This window comes from Bubalus kerabau, chromosome 2, assembly GCF_029407905.1.
Source record: "Bubalus kerabau isolate K-KA32 ecotype Philippines breed swamp buffalo chromosome 2, PCC_UOA_SB_1v2, whole genome shotgun sequence".
Lineage (NCBI taxonomy): Eukaryota > Metazoa > Chordata > Mammalia > Artiodactyla > Bovidae > Bubalus > Bubalus kerabau.
Genome location: NC_073625.1, coordinates 128,941,448 through 128,961,524, shown reverse-complemented (window position 1 = coordinate 128,961,524; position 20,077 = coordinate 128,941,448). Strand labels below are relative to the sequence as shown.

Sequence of the window (20,077 nt, the reverse complement as noted above, 5' to 3'; positions counted from 1 at the left end):
GGATGTATGTACAGAAGATAAGTGTTTGTTGCAATGAGTGAACACAGTTTATAATAACACTAGTTCCCATGTGGCAGATCTTGTGCGAAGTGCCTGGTAATCCCCTCCTTCAGGCTTCATGGTGTTTTGAAGTAGGTAGCTTTATCTCTCGGAGAAGGCAATGGCACCCCACTCCAGTACTTTTGCCTGGAAAATCCCATGGATGGAGGAGCCTGGTGGGCTGCCGTCCATGGGGTCGCTACAGTCGGACACGACTGAGCGACTTCACTTTCACCTTTCACTTTCATGCATTGGAGAAGGAAATGGCAACCCACTCTAGTGTTCTTGCCCGGAGAATCCCAGGGATGGGGAAGCCTGGTGGGCTGCAGCCTATGGGGCCGCACAGAGTCGGACACGACTGAAATGACTTAGCAGCAGCAGCTTCATCTCTGTTTGAAAGATGAGGAAACCAAAGCTTGGAGAATTAGGTCCTCAGCTGAAGGCAGACCGGAGCGCATGGCAGAGTGGGGTGAAAAGTGGATCCGTCTGCCTTGGGGGCCAGGGACGTGCCATTGTAGGAGCCCTCTCTGGCCTCATGGTGGTCCCTCCCTGTGCTGACACCCCTCTGCATCTTGGGCACCAGGCCCCCCACTGCGGGAACCACAGTGCTGCTGCCCAGAGCTGGCATTCCTCCAGTTTGGGCTCCCCTCCCAGTCTGGGTCCCTTCTGGTGACCCTGCAGTTAGAGAAGCCAATTTGTTCCTCCTGTTCCTCACTGACTCTACTCTGGGTGCTCTAGGTAATGGTATAAAGGAGCAGGCCCAGAGGTTTTCTTTCTTCTCCCTCAGCCCCATTTTCCCAAAGGGAGCTTGGGTGCTCCCTGAGAACCTTCTGCAGACCAGCAGGGTGGACTAACAGCAAGAACCAGGAAATTCAGGTTCAAATTCTGGATTCGCAGCTCACAAGTGATGTCATGACCTTGGGCAAGTCACTTAACTTGTGCACTGACAGCATGAAAGGGATTATGCTTCCTTGTGGTCTGCCTACAGTGTTGCAATGACAGCTAATGCAGAATCTGCCTCATTGGGCTGTTGTGTAGAAGTGAAGTGAACGTGAAAGTTGCTCAGTCATGTCTGACTCTTTGCAACCCCATGGACTATACAGTCCATAGAATTCTCCAGGCCAGAATAATGGAGTGGGTAGCTATCCCCTTCTCCAGGGTATCTTCCCAACCCAGGGATCAAACCCAGGTCTCTAGCATTGCAGGCGGATTCTTTACCAGCTGAGCCACAAGGAAAGCCAAGAGGATGCTTACTTGCCTCGTGGTATAGAAACAAGATTCATCCCTAAAGAGCCACTGACTTGCCACGTGCAGGCCCTGCTCGAGGGTGGGTATTGTTTGAATACTGTCACAACAGAAGTGAAACAGGCCAGTGGCTTTGTAAGACGCACACAGCCTATGAATGACAGGTGATTCTTGCACCAACCTGGCAGCTGTCTTCCAGGAGCCTGAGGATTTGCCCCATGTGGACCTTACAACTGACCATCACAAGCCAAGCACGAGACAGGATGGAGACTGGTGAAAAAGAAGGAACACCTTCTGGAGGTCAGTCTTCAGGTCCCAGGTTCAGGGACAGGGATCCCCACAACCCAGTTCTAGTGCCCCAAACCCTGAGGGGTCTAGGAGATCTTGCCTCACCTCTCTGGACTGAGACCTGGAAACCTGGGTGGGGTGGACTCTGGAAGGCTTCAGGGGGTGCTGCCTGAAGGTGGGGGTGCCAAGCCCCATGTCCCTGGAGAGGAGGAGTCACTGAGCAGGTTCTGGGAACGTGGGATCACACAGTGCACTCCCCACCCAGGCCTAGAGCTCTAGGGACACAGGTTCTCTGAGCAAGCATGCTCAGTCCTGGGGGGCTGGGGGGCGGGTAAGTGGGGGGCTTTGATTGAAATGGTGAGTTTTATTAATGGTGAATAGCGAAGATGGTGTGTTTGTATATCTTCTTAAAAGTTCTGGTACGATTTAAAAATGACTGGTTCGTTAGCCACTTAGCAAAAGAATAATTCAGCAGAGATGATGAGGAGGTGGCCGGGGTCTGTCAGTAGTGTCCCGCCTTGATGAGCACCACGGCCAGGATGCCCAGGAGAGTGATCAGCAGGAGGCCAAGTCTCCCTTTGTTGAACTGCTTCAGGAAGAAAAATGTCATTCAGTTCACCTTTGACTGGCTGTTGAGAGGGTACTGGAGTAGACAGGGAGCCAATTTGGTTATCATCTCGGTTATCATCTTAGCACCATGCCTGATAGATAAGGCTTAATAATTGTTGACTGCTATTGTTATCAGTGGTGACTAGCCTGGGAACTGGGCAGGGTCTGCAGTCAGCTGGTAAGATGGGTCATGGGTGTGGATTGTAGCTAACCATTAACTCTAATCACCCACTAATCTTTCCTAGAGTTTCAGTCCTCAGAATTTGGAATTCCTTGTTCAAGGTCACATAGTCATGACTTTTAAAAGGCCCCGATTGGGACACTTTTCAGAACACCTAACCTCTTTAGCCAGTACACTATATTTCTGCTGGGAGGTAATTGTTGCCATCTCTGCTGGGCTGCACAATTTGAGGACTAATTTGCACAAGCATCAATTGCCACCATGACCAAGGCATGGAGCATAATTATCTCAAGTGGAAATTGTGATTGAGCCTATGAATTGAGGCCTGATTTACAGGGGCTGTGAATGAGCTGCCACCTCCAGAGCCCTCCGTGACTGTTAGATGTTGGGGCTGTAATCAACTGGAGCCTATTTCCAAACACCCACTCTCCAAGTTCCAGTGGGTCAAAAGTCCTGACTCCGCTGAATGTCAAGATCCCTGCAGAGTCTGTGGCAGAACTGAAACTTTCCCATTGTCTAAGACTTGATTCACAGTTTTCAAGGGACTTCTCTTTCCTGGCTTTTTTACCTAGTTGTGGTAGAGTAAGTATGATCTGAAGTAATCCATCTGCTATCACTCTCCTGACAAAATCTCTTTGCTCTCCCACCCACACAGTTTCACCCAGGAAGATCTAGTTCTGCTTGTGCCTGAAGGGAAAGAAGACCAGGGATCCAGGCCTTCCTTCTCCCTCATGTGAGTGACCGTAATCCATGGGGGAATTCATCTCTTGCCCTCACCATGGCCAAGGTCTGCTCTACACATGGGCCCAGAGGCCACACTTTTAGTACTTCAGAGAAGCTGATGATGGCATCTGTGACATGGGAGGTCTTTCATCCTGAGGCAAGGGTATGAGTTCTGCCAGCCCTCTGTACCATCTGGAAGCAACGTTGGGACTATTTGCAGGTTCACAAATGGTAGTTGATTGTTTCATGGCATCAAAGACTTAATTTGAGCCTTAATGGAGAGAGCAGACTAATGAAGATTGAGGAAACATGGCCTATAAGAACAAAACGTGCTGAATTTGAGTAAAGCTACACATTCTACACGTTGTGGTCAGCACTCAGAACACTGTGGGTAGGCAGAGCTGGAACCAATGTCCACAGATAACTCTCCAACTTTATTTTAACCTCCTTTTTACCTTCTCACAGACCAGTCTTGTCATAATTACCTTGGTTATACAATCCTTGTTTGTATCTCCAGAGAGACAGCCATGTTTGGAAGAAAGAACATAAGTCCCCAAGTCTGAAAGGAGTTCCAAAAAGAAGGAAATGTGTAACAGTGAAAAGTTGTGGGGTTTTGACTCAGTCAGGCTTCAGTTCCAACCCTTGTTATGTCATATGCTATCTATGAGAACTTTATAGCTTCTCTGAGTTTCAGTTTGCACAGTTCAAAATGGAACAGATAGCATCTATCCTGTTAGATTGTTATAAAAATCATTAAAACATATGTAAAGCATTAAAAAGCTGGCTCATATTAGGTATTGAATAAATGGCAAGTATTAATATCTGTAAAATGAAGGTATTTCATAATACCCAACTTTGCAATATGGTGGTGAAAAGGAAAGGGGAATGCTTTTGGCCTGTAGCAGATGTCTAATAAATGGTAGTTGTTAGTCCTGTCTTGCCATGAACTATACGTCTGTCTTTCAGCAAAGTCACCTCTGCTGCTGCTAAGTCGCTTCAGTTGTGTCCGACTCTGTGCGACCCCATAGACGGCAGCCCACCAGGCTTCCCCATCCCTGGGATTCTCCAGGCAAGAACACTGGAGTGGGTTGCCATTTCTTTCTCCAGTGCATGAAAGTGAAAAGTGAAAGTGAAGTCGCTCAGTCGTGTCCGACTCCTAGCGACCCCATGGACTGCAGCCTACCAGGCTCCTCCATCCATGGGATTTGCCAGGACAGAGTACTGAATTGGGGTGCCATTGCCTTCTCTGAAAGTCACCTCTACTGCCAGTGAAATGGGAAGTATTTCTATTCTACTTATCCCATAAGGATTGCAGTCACAACTGGCGTTAATTACATGTGCCTTGTTTGATTCTTGCAGTTGTGATAAATAAAATCACATACAATATATCGAAACCCAGACATGGGGCACAATGTACTAGAATGAAACACACTGGGAGGCAAGGGACTTGGGTTCTTGTCTTGGTGCTATCTTTTGTCAAGTGACCGTAAGCAAATCACCAAGTAATCAGACCCTCAGGTACAGACACTGCTGACCTCTCAACAGCTGTGAGAAAATACAAATGTGAGAAATTATCACTATTATTCCTTGAGGGTAAAATCAGTTTTCCCTTTTTCATCTTTGGAACCCAGCAGAGTCCTTGGCATATAGTGGGCACTCAGTACTTCTGTTTAATGAATTAATATTAATAAACTGTCCAGAAGTCATAATCATTAGTAAACTTTTTTACCCATAAACTTACAGCTTTTGGTCTCACTGTGATTTTTTGGATCCCTGGGCTTTTATCTCAAAGTGTTTGTATTCCATGCTAACCTTAACATACTCAGATATGTTATTCAGGTCAATGGAAAGTGCACACACACAAAAACTGGCAGTAAAGAAAGAAGGAAGTGGGTCTTCTATATATGGCAGCTGTAGGGGCCAGCATCTCAATCCTTCTACACCCAGCTCTAGTTTGGTAACCACTCATCTAGGTTCCTTATTCTTTGATGTACCCATCCTATAGGATTCATCCTCAGAGTGAAGGTGGTGGGCACTGCAGAGGCTTGAGCTGCTTTTGTTGATGACTCATGTGTATTAAGAATGTGAAAGATGTATACAGTTCTCCTAATGGGAGATAGCAAGCGGAAAGCAGCAAGCAGAAACACTGATGAAGGTGCTGGGCTTCCTGGTGCCAAGGGAGAGATCGTGAAGACTTCTTGGCAGTAGTGGATGTCACACGTACCCTCCACCCTACATACTGTTCCAGAATTGTTATAGTGCTTGGTCCCTGAGGGCTTTGGTAGAAGGGAAAACGTATGAAGACTGAGAGAAGGGAGATGGAGAAGACCAAAATGCCAAGACACCATCATGTATGCACTGTAATAAAGTGCCCTGGGCCAAGTGCACTGGCCAAAGGCGGCTGTTTTCCAGATCTGTTAACTATCAAGTCATCCCATGTAACTCAAGAGCATCTTAAGTAGTCATTTTTAATACCATCTCCTCATTGCAACTTCTTTTCCTCACCCCCCTCCATGCCCCCACCCCTCCTCCCCCCGGTCTCCTCCCACCCTGTCTTTTCACCTTCCCTACACTGAAGTCCCACTAAAGGTAATTTCAGGTAAGCCTCACCCAATCACTCCAGTGGGGCTAGGTGTCCCGCTGCAGCCTTCAACTCACTGCACTGTAATTTCTGGTTTATTTATTTACTGTCCAGCTCTGAAGAGTAGGACCTTTATCTTGCTCAGCATGTATTAGTTGCTCAGTCATGTCCAACTCTGTTGGATCCCACGGACTGTAGCTCTCCAGGCTCCATTGTCTACGGAATTCTCCAGGTAAGAATACTGAAGTGGGTTGCCAGTCCCTTCTCCAGGGGATCTTCCTAGCCCAGGGATGGAACCGGGGTCTCCTGCATTGCAGGCAGATTCTTTAACCTGAGTCACGTGGGAAGCCCTTTAATTCCCAAATACCCACCAACAGTGCATCACACAAAAGATGCTTAACAAATGTTTATTACATGTACCAGGTTATACCTCTAATTTATTGCATGCCCACCCCCCGCGACCAGATACTATACAAACTAAGCAGAGTTACATGTCAGCCTTTTTTCTTTATACAATAGACAAAAACTGGTAGAAAGCTAGATACCATTCAGCTATTTTTTCCCCTGGTACCAGATCATTATACTGCTGAGTTCCTTCAAACTATTTAAATACATCATTTGGTGCTGCATAATTTGTTCAAGACTACAGAAGAAAATATAAAGGTTTTCAATTCATTTTACAAAACCAGCAAAAATCTACAACAAAAGCCTACAGGAAAAAGTAGACGAATTTCATATATAAACATCAATTTAACAGTATATTAAACGTAGCAAAACTGAGCAAGATACAAAAACTAAATCCTAGTTACACGAACACAAATGCTACAGAAATAAAGACCCTCTCCCCACGGAGTCTACTTATGATGCAGACGGTAGCTTCTCTATCCCCCCCACCCCCATCTCTAGCTGGCCCTCACCAGAGGTGGGTGCTGGCCCTAGCCCTCACACTGGCCCCAGCTCTGGCCCTATCAGCCTCATCTGCCAGGGCCTCACGGTACTGCACTGGCCAGTGCTGGGGTTCTTTCTTATGGAGCTTGGCCACGAACCCCAGGACTTTCATCTTGCTGGTTTCCAAGTTGCTTCGGGGACCCCAAGAGAATTCACATTCCGGTGGGTTGGTGTGAGGCACACGCCTGTAATTGAGGTATCTCAGCTGCACGAAATCTTCCATAATAAGCCTCTTCGGGTACCCAAAGAGGAAGTGATACTTTGAGGGACGCACCCCCAACCGACGCAGCATCGCCCAGACCTGTGCCTCTCTGGCGCTATTACCTTTCATGTAGATAAGGCCCAAGATCATCATTAAGAGACCCAACCTGGGGCCATCTCCTCTCAGAGCCTCCTCCTCATCCTCAATAGGTTTTAGTTTGTTGATCAGGATGTAAGTGTGGTGCTTGCGGTCAAGCTGTTTCAGCTCGAAACCGAAGACATACCGCAGATGCTCTGCGGCCCTTGCGATGATCTCAGGGAACAGATCCTTTAAGTCTCCGATAACGTATTTCACCATCTCGGAGCGAGTGATGGGGCTCTTCTTCCTGTCCTTCAACAGCAGAAACTGCACCAACTCGGCTACCGTCCGATCCAGACGGCGGCAGGCTCTACGCCGGGCCAAGGTTTTGGCTGCCAAAGCCCTCGCGCCTTTCGGGGTGAGAGAGGGTTCTGTAGCCCCCTCCTCCCTTACAGCGCCAAGGTCCTCCTCGGGCCTCTCCTGCAGGAGGGGGCTCGGGGCCATCTCCTGCGAGGCGGTCAGAGCCTGGGTCTCACCGTCATGGCTGCCATCCATCTCCCTCTCCGCCTGAGGGATGGAGAGAGCCCCGCTCTCGGGTTTCTGCAACATGTTTTCGGGTAGGCAGGTGCAGAGCGCGTACGCGGGCCGCGGGGTGTGCGAGCCGCTGCACAAACCCCGGTGGAGGGGTTGGACAGCGGCTGGGGCGGCTGCAGGAGGACTACGAGAGATGACACGGGGTTTTGCGGCTGCTGGGCTGTACCTCAGAAGGTTCGGGACGGTTGCCGCGGCGCCGCCACCGCGCAGCCTCAGTGCGCACTCGTTTGCCGACTTGCCAGACTTCTTCCGGCCAACTCAGCCAAGATGGCGGCCCCGAGGCCGCGCGAAGCCCGTCCTCTTCCGGCTCCCGCTGGGATAGGAGTGCTCACAGGCTTCTCAGGATGCCCAGGCTGTGGAGGAGTCAGGGCTGATTTTTTAGTCGACAGGCTGGAGGCGGGAGCAACCAGGCTATCCTAAGGTTTCAGTTTAGAAGGATGAAATAGGGATGGAGTTCTAGCCACATCCCTTCAGCAGGTGCTTATTTCTAAGTGCGCTTGTCTAAGATTTTGAGTGATTTTCTGTGTCACAAGTGCGGTCTGCATGGAGGTGAAGCCTGGGAGATAAGGCTATGGGGGACAGTTCGTGACAGGCCTTGAACACGATGCTCGAGAGATTGAAATATATTTAAACAGGGGGGATTTAAACTAGGGAGTGTCCGAACCGGATCTGTATCATCTAGTCTCTCTGGTGGCCCTGTGGAATATGGATTGGAGAAGGGCTGACCAAAAGCTGGGAATCCAGCTTGGAGTATTGGCATTATTATAGTGCAGAATAGGAACTGAGATGTGGCCTGTCTTGTTCATTGGCATATCTCCAGTGCCCAGAACAGTGCCCAGCACATAGAGGCACTCCACAAGTATTGTAAAATGGATGACGAGAGGGTAAGGATAGCAGATTCTACAGGAGTCAAAGAAGATGATAAAAGATATATCGAGGTACAGCTGGCAGAAATAGTAACTAACTGGAGGAAAGGGGAGGGGTTTTGTTTTTAACCTAATCAGACTTAATTACTCCCATTATTTATTTCTTTTTGCCTGCCCTACTCTGACCTTTACCAGTCTGTCTCCCAACCCCCTTTCTCTCTCCAGCTCCTCTTCCCTTTATTCCTCCCCTCTCCTCCCCCTTCCTCCCCTCCCGTCTCTCCCTCGTCTCTCCTTTCCTCCCCTTTCCTCCTCTTGCTCCACTTCTCTCTCTCCTCTCAAGCCTTCTTTAGTTATTTACTGCCATTTCAGATCCACCATAGCAATTTGTATTTAACATAGACCTTATTGTGCTCTAGGCTGTGTTCTAACCATCATTCAAATATTAATTTGTTTAATTCTCATTAAGGTAAGTACTTTTATCACTGTCCCCATTTTATGGATAGGTCTTTTCTATGGGATTTGCTGTTTACTAGGTATGTAATCTTGGGCACATTACCTAAACTTCCTGCCCCTCAGTTGCCTTGTGAGTAAAATGGGCATAATAGTAGAGACAACATTGTGGAGATCGTGTGAAGAAATGCATAGAAACCATTTAATGCAGTGCTTGGCACATAGTGTTCAATAAGTGGGTTTTTATTGTTGTTTAGTCGCTAACTTGTGTCTGATTCTTTTGCAACCCCATTGACTGTAGCCCACCAGGCTTCTCTGTCCATGGAATTTCCCAGGCAAGAAAACTAGAGTGGGTTACCATTTCCTTCTCCAGGGCATCTTCCTGACCCAGGGATCAAACCTGCCTTGGCAGGTGATTTCTTTACTACTGAGCCAACAAGAAAGCCCTCAATGAGTGTTAGCTATTATTTATTGCATATTTTCTAATGTATTAATTTTGTACATATATTAACTCATCTACTTCTTCTAACAGCCCTGCTAGATGAGTGCTATTATTATTCCCATTTTATAAGTGAATAACACACAAAGAGGTTAAGTAACTTCCCCAACATCACATGACTGAGCCATTATTTCAATCATATAGTATGACTCCAGAGACTATGCTCTTAACCACTATATTCAGTTCAGTTCAGTTCAGTCGCTCAGTCGTCTCCGACTCTTTGTGACCCCATGAACTGCAGCACGCCAGGCCTCCCTGTCCATCACCAATTCCCGGAGTCCACCCAAACCCATGTCCATTGTGTCGGTGATGCCATCCAACCATCTCATCCTCTGTCGTCCCCTTCTCCTCCTGCCCCCAATCGCTCCCAGCATCAGAGTCTTTTCCAATGAATCAGCTCTTTGCATCAGATGGCCAAAGTACTGGAGTTTCAGCTTCAACATCAGTCGCTCCAATGAGCACCCAGGACTGATCTCCTTTAGGATGGACTGGTTGGATCTCCTTGAAGTCCAAGGGACTCACAAGAGTCTTCTCCAACACCACAGTTCAAAAGCATCAATTCTTTGGTGCTCAGCTTTCTTTATAGTCCAGCTCTCACATCCATACATGACTACTGGAAAAACCATAGCCTTGACTAGACAGACCTTTGTTGGCAAAGTAATGTCTCTGCTTTTTAATATGCTGTCTAGGTTGGTCATAACTTTCCTTCCAATGAGCAAGCGTCTTTTAATTTCATGGCTGCAATCACCATCTGCAGTGATTTTGGAGCCCAGAAAAATAAAGTCAGCCACTGTTTTCATCTTGATTCCAGTTTGTGCTTCCTCCAGCCCAGCATTTCTCATGATGTACTCTGCATAAAAGTTAAATAAGCAGGGTGACAATATACAGCCTTGACGTACTCCTTTTCCTGTTTGGAACCAGTCTGTTGTTCCATGTTCAGTTCTAACTGTTGCTTCCTGACCTGTATACAGGTTTCTCAAGAGGCAGGTCAGGTGGTCTGGTATTCCCATCTCTTGAAGAATTTTCCACAGTTTATTGTGATCTACACCGTCAAAGGCTTCGGCATAGTCAATAAAGCAGAAATAGATGTTTTTCTGGAACTCTCTTGCTTTTTCGATGATCCAGCGGATGTTGGCAATTTGATCCCTGGTTCCTCTGCCTTTTCTAAAACGAGCTTGAACATCTGGAAGTTCACGGTTCACATATTGCTGAAGCCTGGAGAATTTTGAGCATTACTTTACTGGTGTGTGAGATGAGTGCAATTGTGCAGTAGTTTGAGCATTCTTTGGCATTTACTTTCTTTGGGATTGGAATGAAAACTGACCTTTTCCAGTCCTGTGGCCACTGCTGAGTTTTCCAAATTTGCTGGCGTATTGAGTGCAGCACTTTCACAGCATCATCTTTTAGGATTTGAAATAGCTCAACTGCAATGCCATCACCTCCACTAGTTTTGTTTGTAGATGTTAATTATTATTATTATTGACCATACTCTGCTTTGTATTATAGTTATTTTTGTGCTTATTTTATTCCCCTCCAAAACCAAGTATCCTGGAAGCTAGGTCTGTGTCCTTAACTCTTATGAAGAGCCCCTCAGCATCAGAACTCAGTATGCACTTGTCATTGAATAAATGATGAAAGGCTTTTATTTTTTTCCAGAGGAAATAGCATTTCTTTTAAGTAAATATCTGACAGAGTTTTCTAGATGTAGTCATGAACTCTTTATTTTTAAAAGAGTCTGAAAATGTAAAGTATAAAACCCATTTATACTTTAAGACTTAGAAAAGCTGAAAGTATGTGAATGAAGCAGGAGGATGTTTATTATAGTCTAACTTGAGGCTATTATTAGTTTCTATTATGCCAGACATTTTATGTACAATATAATTTAGTCCTCACAAATCCCTATTAGGAAGGTATTATTATCCTCATTTTGCAAATGGGAAAACAGTCACTGAGAGGTTAAATCACCTGTCCCCAGCCACCCATCTGCTAAGTGCTAGACTAGAAATGAGAACCTCGATCTGTCTATTCTGAAGTCTGTACTCATGACCACAATGCTGGACTGCCTGGTTGTCAGTTTCTCCTGAGGGTAGAATCACTCCTACCTGAAATGGCACCCTTGCGGACAAAATATTCTACTTACGTATCTTTCTCACTTCAAGCTTTGCCAAGGAGAGTTAGAGGAGGCAGCTGCATGCAAAGGAGCATGCAGGAGACACACTGAATGGAAAGAATTTTGAGGGGCAAATTAGTAATATGACTGGCTTTTGAAAACTGAATCAATAATATAATCCTACTTATTAAAAAAAATAAACTACTGAAACAACATGGATGAGTCTGGTTGACATTGAATAAAAGAAGAAAGACACAAAAGATACACAGTTTGATTCCAGTTAATCTGATGTTCAAGATGGGTTCAGCTGATCTTTGGTGACAGAAATGAGAACGGTGGAGGCCTGGAGTGGGGTTGACTGGAGTGGGATAGGCATGAACTTTCTGCGGGTGATGGAAATATTCTGAATCTTAGTTTGGATATAGATAATACATTTGTCAAAACTTATTAAGCTCTGCCCTTAATATCTGTGTATCTCTTGGTGTATAAGTTATACCTTATAAATATATAAAATTATATAAATATAGATATAAAATTATAAAAATAAGGTTTTAACATTGAGGAATAATCGATAGATAGCATTAGTTTCAGGTGTATGACACAATGATTCGATGTTCATATATACTGTGAAATGATAACCATGGTAAGGCTAGGGACCATACATGGTTACAAGATTTTTTTTCTTGTGATGAGAACTTTTAAGATCTATTCTCTTAACAATTTTCAAATATGCAGTACAGTATTATTAACTATTTCACCATGTGAAAACATTTTTTAAATGAACAGACCCTTCAGGTATAGAAAGTGATGAGGGATAGGAAAGTTGAATGACTTTGCTTTGCCACTTAACAACCCCTGGATGCTGCAGTGTTTTTTACTGAGAGGGGCCTAGACAATCAGTTGTCAGTTTTGATTGTGCCAACCTTATTCTGGACCGGCAGGCTATTTTTTTCTCCCAATACTTATTTATTTTTTGTGTGTGGTGGGTCTTCACTGCTGCGTGAGGCTTTCTTTGATTGCAGCAAGCGGGGACTACCCTTTGTTGTCTTGTGTGGCCTTCTCATTGCAGTGGTTTCTCTTGTTGAGCATGGGTTTCAGCAGTTGCAGTGCGGGGCTCAGTAGTTGTGATGCATGGGCTTAGTTGCTCCACAGCATGTGAGATCTTCCCATACCAGGGATCGAACCAGTGTCCCCTACAAGGTACATTCTTAACCACTGGACCCCCAGGGAAGCCAAGGCAGGCAGACTTTTAAAACAGTCCTTCCTGCTTAAGCTGTTAAAAGGGAGGAAATGTGTATTTCTCCTTCTTTGATGGGGCTGGGGGTGGAGGGCGGCAAAACAAAACTTTGAGAACTGTTGGATTGAAAGCTTCCTGAAGGATGATTCTTTGTAGCCTAGACTATAGTGTTTGGAAGCCTACCGTGCTTAGCACAGTTTAGTATGTGGAAAGGGGTTAGGGAGTCATACTGGAAAAGCAGACCGGCAGGATGAATTATCCTGGAAATGTCTGGCACTCTGTGGGTGTAGAAAAGGTGTGTTCTAGAACAAAGCACTGAACCAGATCAGAAAACCTGACTTCTGGTGTCCCAGCCCATTCATTTACTCTTGCACAGCATACTTAACCTCTCTGGACCACTGTTTCCTCATTTTTAGGCCTGACAACCTTAGCCTTTGCCAGTTCCCACAGTTATTTTGAGGTTCAAGTAAGGTTATAAATGTAAACATACTTTTAAAATGCTCTACCATTAAGAAACAAATTAAACAGTTACAGGTTTTTGTTTTTTTTTTTGTTTTTTTTTTAAGAGACGTGGTAGAAAACTCAGTAAAAAGTATGACTGGCCTCTCATGCAGACATTTTGGAATGAGCTTACGCATTCCTGGTTGAAAAAACTGTCTGGCCAAAAAAGATTAAATAAAGAAATGTCAAGTCCTGACACTCCATCTAAGGCTAGTGACTGCTTTGGTGGGAAGCCAGAGTTATCTTGTTGGATTCCTTCTAAATTTGTCGGTAGAGTCCTCTAAGCTCTGAGTGCCTTCTTCACACAGATTCTGAGCAGTGTCTCACCCCCGATCTGAGTGAGCCTCAAACTGCATAGGTGCTTATGTCTTCTCTATTTCTCCTGACAGTTTGGACAGCCATGCAGCTGATCCGGCTCAAAGAAGGGATCAGAGTAAGAGCTTTGTCCCACATCCCTGGGCCAGGGACAGAATGAAGCCCAGTTCTGACACAGCAGAGTGGGCAGAGTGTGAAGCCCTGGGTCCTGTATGTGTGGCTGCTATTGAAGCAGGATGGCTAGGCAGATGATTCGATCTGACTTGGGTAATGAAAATTGTTTGTTACTGTTTGAAGAGCAATTGTGTAAGCAACAGTACTCCTGTGTTTGGCTGCCTGTGACCCACCAGTGTCTGTAACATAACACCCAACCCAGAGGAGGAACAGACCCTGGCCGGCGGAGGGGAGGAGAGAGATGCAGGGGCAAAGGGCCCCCCTCTCCCTCCCTCCCTCCTCCATCCACTGTCCCACCCGCTCTCTAAACCTCGAAGGAGAGTTGGCAAGAAGGCATTTGCCACCTGGACACAATGAGGCCCAGTGCGAGGGGCAGGCGCGAGGCTGGCGGGGAGCCAGGGCCCTATTCTGAATGGCTGTCGCCAAGGGGCTGCCAACAGCCCATCTCTATCCCCCAGGGCCAGGGCGGGGGCCCGTCCACCCCCAACTCCAAGGCCCAACTCACGCCATTTGCTGGCCGTGACCAGAATGCGCGGGACACAGGGCCTTTGAGCAGCTGAACAGAGCTGTTTCCCCTCCGCTGGCCGCCAGTGCACTTGGATTAGTGTGGGCTCTCCGAGTCCCTTTGTTAGCTGCTTGTTATTCCGCACGCACTGAGCACTGTGCATTCATCTTTATTAGTTCTAATTGCTTCCCTATTCTAATGGGATCTTGATATTCCCATACAATTGAAAGGAAATGTATTCATTAAAATAATTCTTCTCCTAACTGCCGCTTCAAGCTGCTCCTCTAAGTGACATTGTCTCTCCAGCCACAGCCTGCTGAGGCCTCTTATTAAGACTCTAGTCAAAAGCCAACTTGGGGCAGCAAACTTTCCTTGCAGGAGTTTCCAGACACTGAAGAGAGGGCGCTTTTTAATCGGCTCACACACTGAAGCTGGAGGCCAGCTGGTAGAACTGGGGGTGCCTGCTGCTTGGGGTGGGTCGGGGGAGAAGGGTGGCCTCCAGCACTGCCTGCCTCCCATAACAATGCCCCCTTTCTGCACACTGACCCGGCTCATTTAGACAGGACTCTCCCCCACTGTCATCTGGGTGGAACTTTCTGTTTATGCCACAAGCAGTTACTAGGTGTGTTCTTAGAGCAAGGCGCTGAGTAAGGTGCTGTGGAAAGTGTGGAGCCGGAGCTGCAGTCTTGAGGTGTTTATGGTCTCTGTGGGTGGCTGCCTGCTCAGAGCCCCTCAAGTGCGGCAGGATAGGGGAAGCTGGGAACAGTTCTCAGTGTTCAGAAAGCTTCATGGGACAGAGAACTTAGAAAAGCGGGTACTCTTCCATAAATGTGTTTGATTTAATAACCAAAATCTTTCAAGACATGGGGTCATGGGGGTAATACAAGAAACTTCTTCGGGACATTGGGAACCACTGATCTATTGGGGGAAAATAAGCCATTATGAAAAATCATGCATGCGTTAACACCTGCTCTTTCCGTGAGTGGTGTAAAGACTGCTCTAGGAGTTTTGGAGGAGTGTAGGGGAGTGCAGGCTGGGCATGACACTGTTGCTTGGATTTTCGTTACTCCCTAGAACAGTCCTGTGAAAGAAGCACAGTTGTTCCTTATTTTACAAAAGAGATGTCAGAGAAGTTAGATAATTTGTCCAGTGTTAAGAGTTGGGAGTCACAACTTAAACGCCAGCTTTCTGATCCCAAAGCACAGGCTGCTTTCGCATCTGTCAGGACCATCAGAGGAGAGGTAATGTGGAAAGTGGCATTTAATCTCCCTGAAGGCTTTTAGGAATGGTGGGTTGTCAGCAGGTAGAGAGTGGCGTCCCCAGGAAAGAAGAGCCTGAGCAAAAATGCAGGGACTGGCAAGAACCTGGCAAATCAGGACATGGCAGGAGTCCCGGGGGCCCAGTGATTGGACAGTGTGCAATTGGACAGTGTGCAGGAGGAAGGCAGGAGGGTTTGTGGGGGCCAAATTTTATAGAGCCTCGCCTGTCAGGAGTTTGGATTTTATGCTATAGGTACTTCTCCAAGGAGGATATTTGAGCCTTTGGATAAACACAATATTTCTTTCAGGAGCATCAGTTTTCCTTGAGGTGAGTAATTTTAAACATCTTCATATTAAGAGAAGTTCAGATATATCACGGAATAGCATGCAAAATTCTCATGAATTTTTAAGAGAAAACAGAAGACTTCAAAGAGAGCTTGGGTGTGCTGGCAGCAGCTTTAGGCTGTGAGGTCCCCTGGGGGAACCAAAGGTATTTCTTTTGTCTGCTGTTGGTGTACTTTAGCGGAAAAGTTTGAGAAGTGCTGATTTCAGATAAAATGTTTTGATCCCAGGAATAAAATAATAAGATATATTTCAATAAGAGTGGCAGGGGCTTGGAAGTCAGGTTGGACAAGGTAGGGACAGAGCAGGAGACCAGGTAAAAGATGGTTGTAGTAAACTCTCAGGAAAGGTGAAGGGCCTGGGGGGCTACCTGGGCCTCAGGCCCCTCCTCTTTTCCCCCAAGCCTCTTCAGAGGGCATCTGCCTGAGAGATGCCCCACCTGAAAGCCACGCCTTCCTTTCGCAGAAAATCTTCCTGCCCGGCCATGTCACCCACAACACTGCCCACCCGCCACCTTCCAGCCCAGCAGGTTTATTAGCTCAGCTGCCGGAAGGTACCAGAAGGCAAGTGGTTGGACCAGTGATTGTCTGGGGTGGGAGTGAGGAGAGGTGGGTCTTGTGGTTTTGCAGTTTCTTGCTGTCCTTTACTGGTGGGCAGTGCTGTTGGTCCCAGCATGGTGGCCGACACCCTTGTAGTCAGGAAAGACTCAACGGGAGGAAGGACAGAGTGAGAACCTCGGCTAGGACCAAGACTTATCATCAGCAGATGAAGGTAGCCCACCTTACTTAGCCAGACTCTCCTTTCAGGTAGGTGACTTTTTAAGGTAGTTTAGAATTTAACTCTTGAAGTATTTTTTAAAAAAGCATTAAAAATTCCTTAGTGCTTTATTTATTTTTTTTCTTCTCATTTTAGAAGGCATTGTTTATTATGGAACAGTGTGACAATCTTGACCATTTAAACGAAAACAAACAAACAAACAAAACACGTATAATTCCACATGCAGGGATAACTACAATTAACAAATACCCTGGCATGTATCTTCTGCCAGTTTTTCTAAACATGTATTTTTTTTTCTATTAAACAGTTATATTGTATATGCTGCTTTATATGCACATTATATATACTTTTTGACATACTGTTAATCTCTCACAGTAATAAACATTTTTCTATTATGTAATTATTTCTAATTGAAACTATTCACAGATCCCGTACTACCTTTAATACCTGTGTTGTTACATTTTAGGCTGTTTGCAGAATTTTTTAAATTAAATACAATGTGATGAACTTGTTTATGGGCTAAAGCTTTCCTGTTTCCCAAGATTATGGAAATTATTATATAAGAATACAACCTTATAGATACATGATTTTTGAAAGACAAAATTTAGATTATTCTGTATGTATTTCTAATTTATGCACTAAGTCCATTTGGAAAATCTTTTCATGTCAACACAAGTGAATCTGCACAATTATGTATTAAATTACTTTTTTTTTTAAATAGGTAATACTTTCACACAGTTCAAAATTCACAATGGTATTAAAAAGAATAATTGAGAATTTTTGCTTGCACTCATGTCCCTCTTCACCTGGTTTCTTGATTTCCTTTCCGTAGGTCCCACTTGTAATAGTTACAGTGCCCCTTTTTGAAAATACAAGCAAATGCAATTATATATACCTTGCCCCTTCTTACAAAGAAGTTAGCACACTATGTAGTTATTAGGTACTGTGCTTTAAAATAGAAACTTAATAGTAAGTAGTGGAGACTTTTTTATATCAGTATATAGTTCCTGGCATTTTATGGGGTAGATAGACAATAATATCTAACCAGTTCCATATAATCAGACATTTGGGTTATTTCCAATCTTTTACTATTACAAGTAATGTTATAATACATACATATATCATTTCTGTATGTGTCCAAATATATTTGCAGGGAAAATTCAGAGTGAGATTGTTGAGTCAATGGGTAAATACATTAGCAACATTAATAGAAAATGCCATATTGCCCTTTATAGGGGTGCATCATTTTCTGTTCCTACCAGCAATGTATGAGGGTGCCTATTTCCCTACAACTTCCCCCAATCAAGTGTATTTTGGATATGTATAAATCTGATAGGTGAAAAGTCATTGCAACTATAATTTGCATTCATTATTAATAATGAAATTGAACATCCTTTTATATTCTTTAAAGCCATCTGTATTTCTTTTTTCTGAAAAAGGGCATTTTTTTTCTATTGGGCTATTGATCTCCTTGATATCTAGAAACAAATTATGTGAGAGTGATTGACCCTTTGTGAAATAGGTTGCAGTTTTTTTCTAGTTAGTCTTTTTTTGTGTGTGCTTTTTGTGCTTTTGCCATGCAGACTTTTTAAAAAGATTTTTATATAGATGTATTTATCAGTCTTTTATTTTATGACTTCTGAATTATTGAATCAATTAGAAAGACCTTCATTACTCCAAGATTATAAAGGAATTCTTTTATTCTTCTGGTGATTTTATGTTTTTATTTTGTGCCTTTAAACCAACTGACTCTTATCCTGGTATACTACGTGAAATGCTACTCTAGCATCTGTCTTTTTCCAGTTAGTCAAACACCATTATTAAAAATCTTATCTTTCCCTCACTGACTTGGTATTTATCATATACCAAATTCTCATATATATTTGAATCTGTTTCTGGGCTTTATTCTATTCCACTGGCCTGTATGTCTATACAGCATCATTTTTGGCAGCAACAAAATATTATGTCTTATGTATATAGCATAATTTATTTGACTAATTCATTTTGTTAAACAGCTAGGTTGCTTCTAATTTTCAACATTACAAAGAGTGCCTCAGTGAATAAAACCCTTATACACATTTTATATGTGCATGTGTGTGTAGTAGATCCATTCTTTCCTTTGGATAAACTTTTATACATACAATTACTGGGTCAAAAGTTACGTGTCTTCTTCGGCTTTTTTCATACATACTGCCCAAATGCCTTCCAGAAAGACTGTACCACTCCACACTCCCTCCAACAATGTATGAGCGCTGATTTCCCCTCACCCTCACCAACTCTCTGTATTATCATTCTTTTTAATCATTGCCAATCTGATCAGGAAAAAAAAAAAAGACCTCTCATTGCTGTTTTAATTTGCCTTTCTTTGAATACTAGTGAGGTTGAATATTTTTTCAATTTATGGTAGTTTTTGATGTACAGAAGTTTTTAATTTTTAATGTAGTCAAATCTATCAATCTTTTCCTCTATGGTTTCTGCTTTTGTTGACATGTTTAGAAAGTTCTTCCCCATTGTAAGATTATAAAATATCCACTTATATTTTCTTCTAGTACCTTTATGGTTTCATTTCCATCTTTATCCATCTGGTGTTCATTTTGATGAATGGTGTGAGCTGGGAAAGAACTTGTATTATTTATTTATTTCCCAAATGGATACCCTGTTCTTTCATCACTGTTAAGCATATATTTGTGAGTGTGTGTGCGTATAACTATTCCTAGAATGAACGTCTTGAATAGCTGGATACTGAGGGTTGAGTCATCAGAAATGTCAGTCATACTAAACAGGCAGATATGGCACTTTCAACATACGTGGGCTTTTAAGCACCGACCCACATTTGATCTTCAAATCCCAGCACTGCAACTCAGGGCTTGTGCAACTTTGAGCGAGCCCATCTGTGATCCTCCTTGAGTCTTGGTTTCTTCATCCATAAAATGGGGTAGTAATACTTCCTCAGACTGAAGCCTGCCCTCCTCCCACCTCCCTCCTTCACCTAGTGATCGCCTCAGGCCCTTACTGTAAATAGGCTATGCTGGGGAGGGGAGGGGTTGAGTGCTGTGTTTGCTTTTTATAGGCTTTCTATCTTTATACTTGTGCTCAGACGCTCATTTGTTACATCTTGCTGGTTTTAGTGTCTTTTCATTAGCAGCCTTTCTCTCCCCTTCTGCATATGCAGTTTTTAATCATATGCCAGCTAGGAAACCAGACAACTGGATTGTTAGAAGCCTATATAAATTAGGAGTAACTGGAATCTGAGTGAAGGCCTGAGGGCCTCTCCTGTTGTATATAATATAGTGGGTCTCAACCCTGGCTGCACATTAGAATCACCTGGGGAGATTTTAAAGCATATCCATGCCTGGGCCCTACCCCAGGCCAATTAAGTCAGAATCTCTGGCAGTGGGGTCTAGCCCTGGGTGTGTGATGAAGCTCCACAGGTGATTCTAATGTGCATGCAGGGCTGGGAACCACTGGTTGAGTGCACTGGCTTCCTGAGATTGGTATTCACACTCAGTGGTCTCCTTCTCTGGTTTGCTCCCAAAATGTGCCTCAAGTTGTGG

The 20,077-nt window shown here is 44.5% G+C and overlaps 1 protein-coding gene and 1 long non-coding RNA gene across 9 annotated transcripts in view; one reads left to right on the top strand and one right to left on the bottom strand.

The window, feature by feature from the left end:
- The window catches only part of LOC129643781 (uncharacterized), a 45,893-nt gene extending 41,879 nt beyond the window's left edge, over positions 1 to 4,014 (top strand). For 6 of the 8 annotated variants that reach the window (XR_008710503.1, XR_008710508.1, XR_008710501.1 and 3 more), the window contains 2 exons: positions 1,484 to 1,584; positions 3,018 to 4,014. This is a non-coding gene — a long non-coding RNA (uncharacterized LOC129643781). Of the gene's footprint in view, positions 1 to 1,472; positions 1,585 to 3,017 lie in introns of all 8 variants that reach the window. The other 2 variants (XR_008710502.1, XR_008710506.1) reach the window with 1 other exon arrangement.
- A 1,830-nt stretch (positions 4,015 to 5,844) lies between these two features.
- MAGEF1 (MAGE family member F1) lies at positions 5,845 to 7,961 on the bottom strand. The gene has a single exon (XM_055570315.1). The coding sequence runs from the start codon at positions 7,501 to 7,503 to the stop codon at positions 6,580 to 6,582; it is 924 nt and encodes a 307-aa protein (XP_055426290.1). The 5' UTR covers positions 7,504 to 7,961; the 3' UTR covers positions 5,845 to 6,579.
- Positions 7,962 to 20,077: the final 12,116 nt, after the last annotated feature.

Coding starts and splice junctions, on each gene's coding strand:
- MAGEF1 (XM_055570315.1), bottom strand. CDS start 7,503: ATGTTGCAGAAACCCGAGAGCGGGGCTCTCTCCATCCCTCAGGCGGAG.